This window comes from Mya arenaria, chromosome 17 (assembly GCF_026914265.1).
Source record: "Mya arenaria isolate MELC-2E11 chromosome 17, ASM2691426v1".
NCBI classification, from domain to species: domain Eukaryota; kingdom Metazoa; phylum Mollusca; class Bivalvia; order Myida; family Myidae; genus Mya; species Mya arenaria.
In genome coordinates this window covers 9,606,217-9,619,412 of record NC_069138.1, presented here as the reverse complement: position 1 = coordinate 9,619,412, position 13,196 = coordinate 9,606,217, and the positions used below count along the sequence as shown (strand labels likewise).

The 13,196-nt window shown below is 35.1% G+C and overlaps 1 protein-coding gene across 1 annotated transcript in view; it reads right to left on the bottom strand.

Moving 5' to 3' along the window:
* Positions 1 to 976: 976 nt before the first annotated feature.
* The window catches only part of LOC128223179 (carbohydrate sulfotransferase 15-like), a 12,793-nt gene continuing 573 nt past the window's right edge, over positions 977 to 13,196 (bottom strand). Inside the window, exons 2-7 of the mRNA XM_052932472.1 lie at positions 9,350 to 9,557; positions 6,105 to 6,200; positions 5,532 to 5,691; positions 5,072 to 5,234; positions 2,087 to 2,231; positions 977 to 1,167 (exon numbers count right to left, since the gene is read on the bottom strand). Of these exons, the coding sequence (XP_052788432.1) occupies positions 977 to 1,167; positions 2,087 to 2,231; positions 5,072 to 5,234; positions 5,532 to 5,691; positions 6,105 to 6,200; positions 9,350 to 9,557 (963 nt within the window). The remainder of the gene's footprint in view (positions 1,168 to 2,086; positions 2,232 to 5,071; positions 5,235 to 5,531; positions 5,692 to 6,104; positions 6,201 to 9,349; positions 9,558 to 13,196) is intronic.

The following is a 13,196-nucleotide window of genomic DNA, read 5'->3' as shown; positions in this document are numbered from 1 at the left end:
TATCATATATTCTTCATTGCTTTTTGTATTCCACATGTTTTAAGATCTCATGTATAGCATTTCAATATGAAACATTATTGCACATTGGATATTAAAACAAATATTTATATAACTGAAAATGATGGTCGTTATCAAGATAAAGCGGGTCGAGAAGGACATAATTAAAAATGTTTAATAAATGTCTATATATTACCGTTGCAAAGGTTAATGAAATACCCTTGGGTTATGTTTTGATGTGTTATGCAAACTTTAAGCGAAAATATTTTATCACATTATTTTTAATATTATGTAAGTATCCAAACGGATAGAATATTTAGACTTTACCCCCCTCCGTTGTCATATGAATAAAGTGAATCCACAACAATTTGTAAGGCATTGTGGTGCCGAACACTAGAAAATTAAACAGTTGGTATTGTCTATTTTATTCCTCTAAAGAGAATTAAACGCGTAGGTTTTTAAAAATCGGGGAATGTAGTTCCTTACAGAAATTACTATGTCGTGTTAAATGCTCACTGCAAAATTTATAACACAAGCACATAAACACGTACATGTGGTGTTTCGTAAGGTTATTTTATGCGTTGTGGTGCCAAGCACTAGAAAGTTAAACGATATGTATGGTCTATTTTTATCATCTGAAGATATTCAAACGCGTGAATTACAAAATTCGGGGACTGTAGTTTCGTATATTCTCCTCACTGGCACCGGATTTTCAAACTCAATCATTTTTTTAAAAAATCAAAAAAAAAATCTAATAATTCCAAATCAAAAGTTAAAACCAGAAATGTGAAAAATATTAAAAAATATTTTTGTATAATTAATCATTTTGTTTTGTTTATATATATTTATAAAAAAAATATTTTTCATTTTTTTGATATTATGATTTTTAGTTTGGAATTATATAAAAAAAATTTTTTTGAAAAATAAAGTGATTGTGTTTGAAAATCCAGTGCCAGTGATTCTCCATTGAATCCCAACATCATGAGACCTCATTTGTGTAGGTATAATTGAAATCAGGTCCCATCAATTTGAGGAGGTCGGCGTTGTATGGCTCATAAAACTGTTCTGCAATTCGTCTCGTTGAATCTAACATGGTCACTTTGCTAGGCCCCCGGTTGGCTATCTCCGATTGGTTTAACCATACTCGTATAGTTTCTAGGTCAATTGGTGCTGAAAAAATGACCAGTAAATATTAAAGATGCACTCTTACTTCCAAATAAGATGTTCCAGAATAAATACAATTGTTTTAATTTACCGAAAAGGATGAATCAACATCGAAATAATGGTTCTGATGAAGATCACCTTGTTTAAACGGAAAGAAAGGTAAAGAAAAGCGGTATTATTATCTTATTCGACGATAGTTGATGACTGTTAATATTTTAGGACCCACCAGTCATTAAATATTTCTCCGTTTTCAGCTGTAAAATACACGGTTACAATCTTGTTATCAGTAATTAATAATTTCCATAAATGCATTATTTAGAAAGTATTTAAAGGTTTGTTACTCAAATTTTATGTTTGTTATACATGTGCATGTAATGATTTTAATTACGAGTGTCATGTAAACAATCGTATTCGTCAGTTTAAATGTTAATTGTGTCAGAGCTTGGTCGCTTAAAGCACAACATAAGGCTTAAGTCTTACATTGTCATGATGTAACACTTCAATAAAAATATATATTGATATTTTTCTATGAAATGCCTGATTTGATATTTTCTTAAGTTCTTATATTGTGTTATGTATGTATGTATCTATATGTCTGTGTACTGTCTGTCCGTCCGTCTATATGCATGTCTGTTTCTCTGTATGTCCGTTCGTCCGTCCTCCGTCTATCTATCTATCTCTGTCCGTCATCCTGTTTGTTTCCCTTCTTATCAGATTGTTTGCCTGTCTGCCTGCATCCCTACCTGCCTACTCCCCCCGCCTGGCAGTCTGTCTGCCTGTCTGTGAATGTGTATTTTGTACATCTGCCATATTCGATTACATATCAAATCGGTGATAACCTTTCATTTATCTTCCTTCTACAATATTTTGGAAAACATCCAGTGAAGCAAATAAACAAATGAAACAAAAGATGGCATTAACTTACCAACTTCTAGAAAGTCGTACGTCCTCTGTAGGCAAAGGGCGAAGTCTTGACTACAAGTTTCCAGTGATAGCACGAGTATTTGCTCTCGTGGAAATACACGATAATAGTCCTCTAAAAATACTGCATATAAGCCCAGCCATACGCGCTGAAAATAGAATTCAGTAGTGTTTTCACAGATTGTAATACTCTTTACATAGAACAAAACATAACTGAACAGAATGTTTATTTCACTTAACCATATACAGCTCATCGTTATAAACACAGAATGAAAAAATGAAAGAATGGCATGCAAGTGATAAATAAGTCATGCATGTAACATATAAGTCATGCATGTAACATATAAGTCATGCATGTAACATATCAGTAATGCATGTAACATATAAGTCATGCATGTAACATATAAGTCATGCATGTAACATATAAGTTATGCATGTAACATATAAGTTATGCATGTAACATATAAGTCATGCATGTAACATATCAGTAATGCATGTAACATATAAGTCATGCATGTAACATATAAGTCATGCATGTAACATATCAGTAATGCATGTAACATATCAGTAATGCATGTAACATATAAGTCATGCATGTAACATATAGGTCATGCATGTAACATATAAGTCATGCATGTAACATATAAGTAATGCATGTAACAAATAAGTAATGCATGTAACAAATAAGTAATGCATGTAACATATAAGTCATGCATATGGATATTTTAGTAACTATACCAACAATACATATGATATACACAAAACTAACACATTTAATAGCAATATAATGTCTCTTTTCTTAAAAGCCTTAATACATAGCACATAATCCTAGCAGGATCAACTTGATTTTGCAAACAAAGATCTCAACAGTGATCGCAAATGCACCCGTATTCGATTAACTTCATAGATTCATGCTACAGTCAAACCTGGTCGTACGGTCACCTGTATTGAGCGGCAACCTGTATTATCCGGCCACTCCAAATTCCTGCCGTACGTTTAAACTATATAACGTACTTGAATTAAGCAATCAGCTGTCTAAATCTTTACAAATAAATAATTTGAATTTGAATTTGAATCTGCTGCGGTCAGTAATATTTGATCCCATGCAACGAATAAACGTATTTCATAAAGCCTGGGCTAAGAGATGAGCAAAAGAGAAAAACATCTTAGAATGTTCATTGCATTTGATCTTGGTCCATTCAAATTAATTTAAGATCAGTGCACTCGGTCCTATGACGTATATGTAAATGAGACATGGTTGGTGTATACCTGTACACTGTCTGAGTTTTAGATCTAAATTAATCAGCAGCGATGCAAAAGTCGATTGAAGGACCAAAATTTGAATTGTTAAAAAAAACAATATCTAAATGGTGTTAATGTTCAATATTTAATGAACATGATTCATATATCCGTTGCAACATGAAAAGCTGTACAATTAGGAGTTGAGCTATTTTTACGAAAGCATATTTATCAGATTTCCAATCAAAAAACATATACGTTTTCCTGGAAATGTCTTAATACAAAAATAATATGTTAATGAGTCAACTTTATCGGAACTGACCAATCAAAAATGTCTTAGGGCTGTGTGTTGATTGCAGCTATTTTAAAAAAAGATATATGCATTTTTGTTACCCGGAAATAAATTCCATCCACTATTTTCATTATTTTTCTATATCTTTCTTATTTGACAAGATATCGTCAACAACTCTCAAGAGATTGTTACATTTGGGGCATGTTGACATACAAACAATGTAATAACCATGACAGACTTTTCCGAACTAATGTGAATACCTTTTGATTCAAAATCTTATAAATTATTTTTTTGTAAAATTTGTTTAACTCCTTACTACCCCAAAACATGTCACCAGTAATATATGTGTCACTCCCAAAAAAGATCGTCCCTCAAAACTAAATAGAACATAAACTTTTTAAACGTATTAGTTTTTGAGCTCTCCTACCCACTATTGCATTGTGGCCAACCCTTAACCATGCATCTAATGTAGTCAGATTTTGAACAGAGTTTTTTGGGGCGCTCAAATGCCCCGAATATTAATGAATCACTTGGAAAAATCAGTAACAGATTGTGTTTTCATAAACATTTACTGTTCTTCTTGTTTGCTTAGTCATCAATGGATTTGTACAATGTACACGTTTAATATGTCTTTTTTTTTAAAACACACACACACACGCACGCACGCACACACACACACTCACCATAAGCAATTTGAAAGGGTCATTAAAACTGCACTCACACACATTGACAGTTTGGACATTTTTTCCCACAATCAGCTTGTTTGGGTAGCAATGCCTTCAATTGAGTCATATAAGACAACCCACGATAGAACAGATTTCAATTGTAAGATAATAATAATGCTAAAAAAATCATTTTTCTTAAAGCGTAATTAACAATTTTATCAATAAAACATTAATTTTCGAACGTAAAAATAAAAAAAAAAACAATTGCGATCTGATCTTTTGTCAGCAGGTGTCCAGACAATTACGTAAAATATTTCTTTTTCAAAGACAAAAATATATAAATAAAAAGTTGTCAAAACGGTCAATCTGTGAGAGTGCGGCTTTAAGTCTCCATGCAAACGTTTGCATTACATTATAGGTTCTATTAAATCTGCACCCTCACAGATATACCATTTTAATAAAAAAAAAATAATTTTTGTCTTGGAAAGAGCATTTTTGCTTAAATATCTGTAACCAATGATATAAGATTGCTGTCAAAAAAAATCAAATCCTAGATTTTCATTTTTTCTTTCGAAAATCAATGTTTTATGGCTTAAACCGTTACTAACGGTTTAAGGAAAATGCAAAAAAAAATCAATTTTTAAACATAATTATAAAAATCTGCGATCTTATTTTTTGTCAGCAGTCTAATATAACTGGTTGCCATGGATTTTCGCAAAAAATGGCTCCCTACAAGACAAAAAAAAGTTGTCAAATCGTTCAATCTGTGAGAGTGCAGCTTTAAAATACCTACGCCGAATTTAGATTCGTTGTGTTTAATGTACACGCAGTGACGTAGCGTCTGCTTCATACTGCAAGTTTTGAATTCTTGTATTTCATGCTGAACCAAGGAGTGAAAATGTTCTGACGACTTTTTAAATTTGGTTGAGTTAAAGTAATTGTACTCCGATATTAATCTGAAAATAAACAAGAACAAAAAATTCAGAAAATTATAAAAATAAGAAACAAAATAATTGGATAATTATGTCTTGTCAATCGTTGCCCACACGCTTTAACCGGCCCAACTGCGTGCATATCCAGACAATGACATCAACCGTGCAATTCATTCCTAAATTGAAATACATTAAAACAAACAGCTTATGGCCTTCAACGAGACCAAATGACCACGAAATGATACACTATACTATGAACAACATAATAAAACCAAGTTTAGCTAAAAAAATACAGAAATTACTATTTTTTAAGTTTTATACCTTTTCACGGGATCTCTTAAGATGGCGATTATTTTGGCTTGGGGATTCAGTCGATAGAGGGCGTTGGCGTTGGTAAAGGTGGGCTCCGACAGGTGACGGGCATTTGCAGGATCGAGCTTCCAGTAATCGTTGAAGGCAATCAACGATGGATTCCCGTCACCTAAAGCAGATAAAAAAAATATTATATCTACAATGATAAACTGATACAATAACCCTGCATGGGGACTCTACAGTGACAGCTCTTGTAGACAGTAAGATGTACTCAACCATTTTATATTTGAAGTTCTGAAGATTGGCTTATCCTTTTCATTTTCAATTATTAAATACAGTCGAACCCCGTTGGCTCGAACTCGCTTGGCTCAATTTCCTCATTGGCTCGAACTGGATGTAAAGGACCAATTTCTTTCTACTGAAGGTAAGAATGTCCGCTTGGCTCGAACTTCCAGAGGCTCGAAGTATTTTCGCCGTTCCCTGGGATTTCGTGCCAACGGGATTCGACTGTTATATTGAAGCACTACGGTGACCCACATTTCTGAATTCTTACTAATGTCTTCAATTGAGTAAAAGTCGTACCGATTATCAATGGATGAAATCCTGTGCTGTCGACTTTTGTTTTAACCTTTGTGACCGCGGTCTTGAAGAATTCCAGATACCAATGGAACGGCTTTCCTGAAATGCAAATTCATTCAATGGTTATTGAGCATTCTGTTATCTTGAATCAAAGCGACTAGCGCACTGAAAGGCAGGCAAATAATGCCTGTCGGTGGTGGTGTTAGTAGTTTATACTCCGAGTCCCGGCGTGTGCACATTGAAGGGTCCCAGATTGACAGTTCAATCACCGCACATCTATCCTGGGAGGTTCACCAGTACTAGGTGCCTTCACCTCTGCAAGGAACTGACAACTTCTGTACATGCAAGGGGCAATCGTACAGTGAGAATGGTCGTAGAAACTATTTCATAACCAATCACAACAGACGTGATCTGGTACGCCCGGGAATCGAACCCGGGTTGTCCGATTCACACTCCAATGCTCTACTGATTCTTTCTACTTCTTCACCATTTAAATGAAACATATAGCAGTCTACGCCGCTTACAGAGCCCCGCATTCTGTCTTTTACCAGAGTGTAGAAAAAGATAAGTTATCTTTGTTTCACTACTACTACCACTACTACTACTACTACTACTACTACTACTACTACTACTACTACTACTACTACTACTACTACTACTACTACTACTACTACTACTACTACGACTACCACTACCACTACCACTACCACTTCCACTACCACTACCACTACCACTACCACTACCACTTCCACTACCACTACCACTACCACTACTACTACTACTACTACTACTACTACTACTACTACTACTACTACTACTACTTAAATAAATGATAAAGGCTAATTTTGTTTTAGCTGTACCTTAATCATACGATAGCTTTTTTGGTTTTGATGCTTGATTTTTAAAAAAAAATATTATCTTGGAAGGAACCAATATTTGCGTTTAAATGTATATCTGAAAAGCAGTGATATAAGACGGTGATAAAATATTAGATCGCAGTTTTTAATAGTTCCGTTCGAAAATTGTGTGTAAATGCACTAGTAACGCTTTAAGAAAAATGAGTTTCTCGGCATAAAACAGCAATTTTCGAACGTAAATATGAAAAGCTGCGATCTCATTAGTCATATTTGATATCAAGGGTTCTCAGACATTTACGTAAAAGTTGGCTCATCTAAGACAAAAAAAATATAATAGAAAGTTGTCAAAACGGTCAATCTGTGAGAGTACAGTGCGATCGGATTGCAAGTCTTATATCAGTAGTTATGAGATATTTACGCGAAAGTTGGTTCAATCTAAGAATATATATATATATAACTCTTGTCAAAATGGTTCATCTGTGAGAGTGCACCTTTAAGGGGCTAGGGACACTAATAGTCTACATACCTCTCGATAATGCTTGTAAGAAAAACAGCAGACCACAAGTGTATCCCTTTAAGCTGCACTCTCACAGATATACCATTTTTGTCAAGGAAAGAGCAATTTTTTTGCGTAAATATCTGCAAACCAATATGATTGCTGACAAAAAAATCAGATCGTAGATTTTCATATTTCCGTTCGAAAACTAATGTTAATGGCTTAAACCGTTACTAACGGTTTAAGAAAAACAACAACATAAAACATCAAATTTTGAACTTAAATATAAAAATCTGCGATCTAATTTTTTGTCAGCAGTATTATATAACTGGTTTCCATGGATTTTTGCAAAAATTGGCTCGTTCCAAGACAAAAAAGAAAAATGTTGTCAAAACGTTCAATCTGTGAGAGTGCAGCTTTAAACTTTCGGAGCAGTAACTATTTAAAAGTTGATGCACTATTACTCCCAAATAAGATTTAACCTGATTAATACAATTGTTTTAATATACCATTAAGGATGAAGAAATGTCAAAAGCAATGCTGCTTATGAACGATAATGAGTTTAATTTAAAAGAAATGTGCAGAAAACACAGTATTTCTAACTTAAGAGACGAAAGTAGATCGCAGTAAATATTTTAGCATTCACCAATCATTTATTATTTTTGCGTTTTTAGATATTAAAAACACGGTGACAATATTGTTAATAGTTATTAATATTTTCCATAAATTCATTATTTAGTAAGTAGTTGAGGGCGTATCACTCAAAAATTATGTTTGTTTTACATGTGTAGGTATTGATTTTGAAAAAGAGTGTCACTTTAACAATAATGACGTTGACAACATTGATACCTTTAACAAGTTCTGAAAAATGTCACAATGTTAATCATAAAAAATAACTCAGATAAGAAATGACGACTGACAAGGCAAAAACAACCTTAGGCAAAACAATGATTTGGTGAGGGTAACATGCTTTTCAAAAACAGGTAGGGTAGGTAGGCAATGAAACAAAGGGCTGTCTATGCCGCTTGAAAAGCCCCGCCTTACTTTCATTACCGGAGTTTGATTAGGTAACTAGTTTCTTCAAACACTTTGACAAACCTGTTTCCAAAATAATGTTTAAACTGTGCTTCGTTAGACGGTCGTATTGTGAAGGTTTGTCGAAGTGTCTTAAGAGAATACACTCTCAATCAAACTCTGGTAAAAGGCCGAAGGCGGGGCTATTTAAGCGGCATAGATTGCCCTTTGTGTTATTTAAAATGATGTAGTAAAAGAAAAGTTATCTTTGATTTAAGTCTTTATTTTATTGTTTCCCTCTGACGTCGCATATATGACGTCATTTATCACGTGGTATACACACACTGGGGACAAGCCCAGAAAGCTAAGTAAATACTTTGGAACCTCCTCCTATTAATCTCCGACATCGCATATATGACGTCATTTATCACGTGGTATTCACACACTGGGGACAAGCACAAAAAGCTAAGTAATTACTTTGGAACCTCCTCCTATTAATCTCTGACGTCGCATATATGACGTCATTTATCACGTGGTATACACACACTGGGGACAAGCCCAGAAAGCTAAGTAAATACCTTGGAACCTCCTCCTATTCATCTCCGACGGAGCATATATGACGTCATTTATCACGTGGTATACACACACTGGGGACAAGCACAGAAAGCTAAGTAATTACTTTGGAACCTCCTCCTATTAATCTCTGACGTCGCATATATGACGTCATTTATCACGTGGTATACACACACTGGGGACAAGCCCAGAAAGCTAAGTAAATACCTTGGAGCCTCCTCCTATTAATCTCTGACGTCGCATATATGACGTCATTTATCACGTGGTATACACACACTGGGGACAAGCACAGAAAGCTAAGTAAATACCTTGGAACCTCTTCCTATTAATCCAGTGGCCAGTCTCTTTTTCCGTATCAGCGACTTGTGGATGTTTTACGATTGTTTCCCAAAGATTCGTGGTACCGCACTTCGCGCAGCCAATCAGATAGAAGTACGGAATACATCTGATTGGTGGAGATTGGATCGGAACTTTCCAGCAGGGGTTTTTGTAATCGGGTAGATAATGCAAAGACACCTGGAAAGTAAGATAATTAATTAACATGACATCCATGTACACCATGTGTTTTTCTATATTCACTTTTAACGCATACAGTCTGGCGGTATTGAATGAACGATGTAGCTAATCGTATTACGAGTTTAGATAACGGACATATACGTTGAATAGAGTCAGTGATGTATGATAATTCCGTCAAGTTGAAATTTTGGCCAAAGCTTACACCCTTAACCCTCAATCCAGGGTTCGCCGGTTCGATTCCCCGCCGCAACATTAAAAATACTATTCGTCGTCCTGGAGGGACGATAAATGGGGGTCCCGTGTGACAGTGATGTTTGTTTGTTTATTTGAGTTTATCAAGGTCTGCCCGCGCCCATTGGCTGCATTATGGCTTGACCCCGCCGTGACGCCATCACGACTTAAATTGTGTTTAAATGCCATAGGTGACATGAGATAGAAGTGACAGCAATTCGCAGTCAAATCCAGACATTGGAAGACTTGAAGAAACAGAGTGAGATACATGAGATCCGGGTGCGATACCCTAGCTCTTTGCGAAGAGACCTCTTGGTTCTTTAACGTGCTCGGTGTAAAGCACCGATACACGGGATACAACTTTCCTGGATTGAACCAGTACTGAGTACACCACTTTTCCCAGCACTACCCTTTAAATGCCGAGCGCCAGGCAAGGGAGCTACTTGTACCAACTTTTAACGTCTTTCGGTATGACGCGACCCATGATCGAACCCACGACCTCCCGCTCCGTAGGCGGACGCCCTAACCATAAGGTCACGGAGACGGTGTGATGTAAACTGGTGTACATTTAAGAACCAGGATAGCTATAAATAGCTTACATGGCTTATATTCTGTCTGTGCACTCGACTACAAAAACCTCAAATGGCTAACAATCTTATCGGGGCAGTCGCCGATTGGGCAAAGCCCGAGTGCGAGTATAAATAAGCTAACACACCACTAACACAGCCAGTTTTGGCGTACAAGTCATCTACAATTAATTATCTTGAAAAATATCAGAGCGAACTGGTAATTTTAAAGTTAGTTAACGCCATGATACTAACTTGGTATTTGTTTTCTTCAGTAGCTTTCTTATTAAATAACTTATTTCCAGCGAGTGTTCTTCCATCGATCAAATTGGCGAAACAACGAGCATAAACACTTAAAGTTATATTAATACATAAAAATCGATTTATTTCTTCAGTAAAAAATCCTGCCTTTTCCGGATTTGAAGTCTTTGTTAAAGGGACTAGACACCAGGTGCTTACACAATCGGCAAAATCATAATTTCCACAAAATAAGTTTAGAAAAGTCAATGCGAGCTACCATGAGGCCGATAATACATCATTCTGCACGATTAAAAGAATATGAGCTGAGTTTACCCGTTTAAAAATAGCGTATGACGCATTATGGTTTCCCAGTTCATAGTGTGTATATTTAGTATCACATTATGTCTAGTTTCTATAAAGTGCTCTTGTAAAGCTGCACTTTCGCAGATTGACCGTTTGTCAACTTTATTTTTTTTTTTGTAGTTTTTCATATTTATAATCGAAATTGATGTTTTATGACAAATAGCGTTACAAATTTAAGAAAAACGAAAATTTCGGAAGTTTTTTGTAATAATTGAGATCTGCTCTATTGTGAGTTGTCTTATATAACTGAATTGTAAGCACTGAAACCAAAATCAGGTTATTCTGAGAGAGCAAAAATCAAAACTGTCATTCTGTGAGTGTGCAGCTTTAACACTAAATACTTTGTGAACTTTATTTACTAGTATATTTTTCACGCCGATCGGCAACATTTCAATTAATCATCACATACATACATACATACATGATAAATGAAATTTTATGGAAAAACATAAAATCATTTATAAACTTGAACAAATAAACTATTAGTTGTGTGTCACCTATTTAACCGTTAGGGTATTTTCTTAGCATTGTTTATTATTTTAACCAATCATTTGACTAGATTTCATCACGTGACACACCTAAGCCAATGACATTGTTCTTGGCCGTTCTCAGATATTTTTCGGCGTGGGCGATTGCCTCGCCAAACTTAATACATTTTTGATTATTTGTACAGTGATTCCAGGAATTCAAGGTTATTCCTTTGTGACTTTCATTACCTCAGTACTTTATTTGTTATATGGACGAATGATAACGGGGCGGCGACCTTAAAACAGGTGTTTTATCCACCCAGATATGATCTCTTGGAAAAACTACATGTGTATATATATTAGTTTAGAACACTTTTTTGAATAAATGCCCTTTTTTCATTCAATCAACATGTTTGTTTTCCCTTCGTCCATACAAGTTCGCCTAAGACTGGTTTTCGTTCTACCTAACCTTGGTCAATATATAAATAGTACGAAAAGTACAGAACCAATGAACCGTGGTGTGGAATAACTAATCATTTTGAGGTGTAATGGGAGGTTATATACCACTAAATAAATTTCCTATATAATTTAAAATCAATCGACCAATTCTAACGCGAAATTGCACTGCTTTCTAGTGTTTCATTACCCAAACACTATATAGGGGAGGAAAATTTTACTTATGTACTAAGCATTAAACTATGTTATTAAAAATTAAATAAAATAAAATCGGTTGAACGTAACCACAATGTATTCGATAAAGTGACAACATCCGGTGTAGGAGTACAAACGATGCGGTGAAGATGTAAACAATAAAAAGTAGATCCAGTTAATTACAGCATGTTCAGTCTGTGTTTGAAATCACAAACCAGTAAGCTTCAAAACCTAATGCAGATGGAAAGGAGCCAATGGTCTGAGATGGTATAATCAGGCTTTGATTCACTTTCATGTGCTTAAAAATAATAAATATAAACAGTCACTTCCGAATTGGTGTAATTCGCCCTATTAGAGTTTATTCCGGATACATGTTTTTTACCCCACCTAGCGACCGGTATTTACATGTGCGCGGTAATTTTAATCTTTTCTCAATGTCTCATGCCTAAAAAGGACCGCTCATGGTTTTAAAACTAAGATTTTTCCAGCTTGAACCCTTCAGTAAACATTGATATTCGCTTAAATATTGTATTTTAATTCCACATTTTTTTAACAAAGGTTGTAGCGTGATTAGATGGTGGACATTATCACGTGATGCTACCCATGTATTAAATAAAAGTTAAAATATCAGTCAGCTACAAATGGCATAGTAAAAGTCTTGTAACGGAGTGGTTTTCTTCTTTTTTTCTTGACTATACCGGCGCGGGTTCGCTCCCCACTACAATAAGAACGTTCGTTATACTCAAATTGTATTATTTTTTCCAATTTCCGTATCAAAAAGTAGAATAATTATAAAATAAGTGGTTTCAGATGCATAACCGGGAAAACGCATATTGTGTCCAAAAACATAAGCGATCCCCTTTATGTCTATAATATTCAATTCTCTAATAATAAAACTGCCCGAATTATATAGCATGATAGTAGAATGATGGTGTAAAAGTCGAGAGTAATATAGCATAACCGGGCATAATTCAAGGTCGGAGCAAGCGCGGGGGTGGGGGACAACGTCCCGCCGTACCCCAATTTGGCCGTAAATGAACAATAAAAACACCAAATTAAGCCTTAAATTGATACTTAAAATGCTGCTATATGCATTGTGTTTTTCAAATAAAAATGTCCAC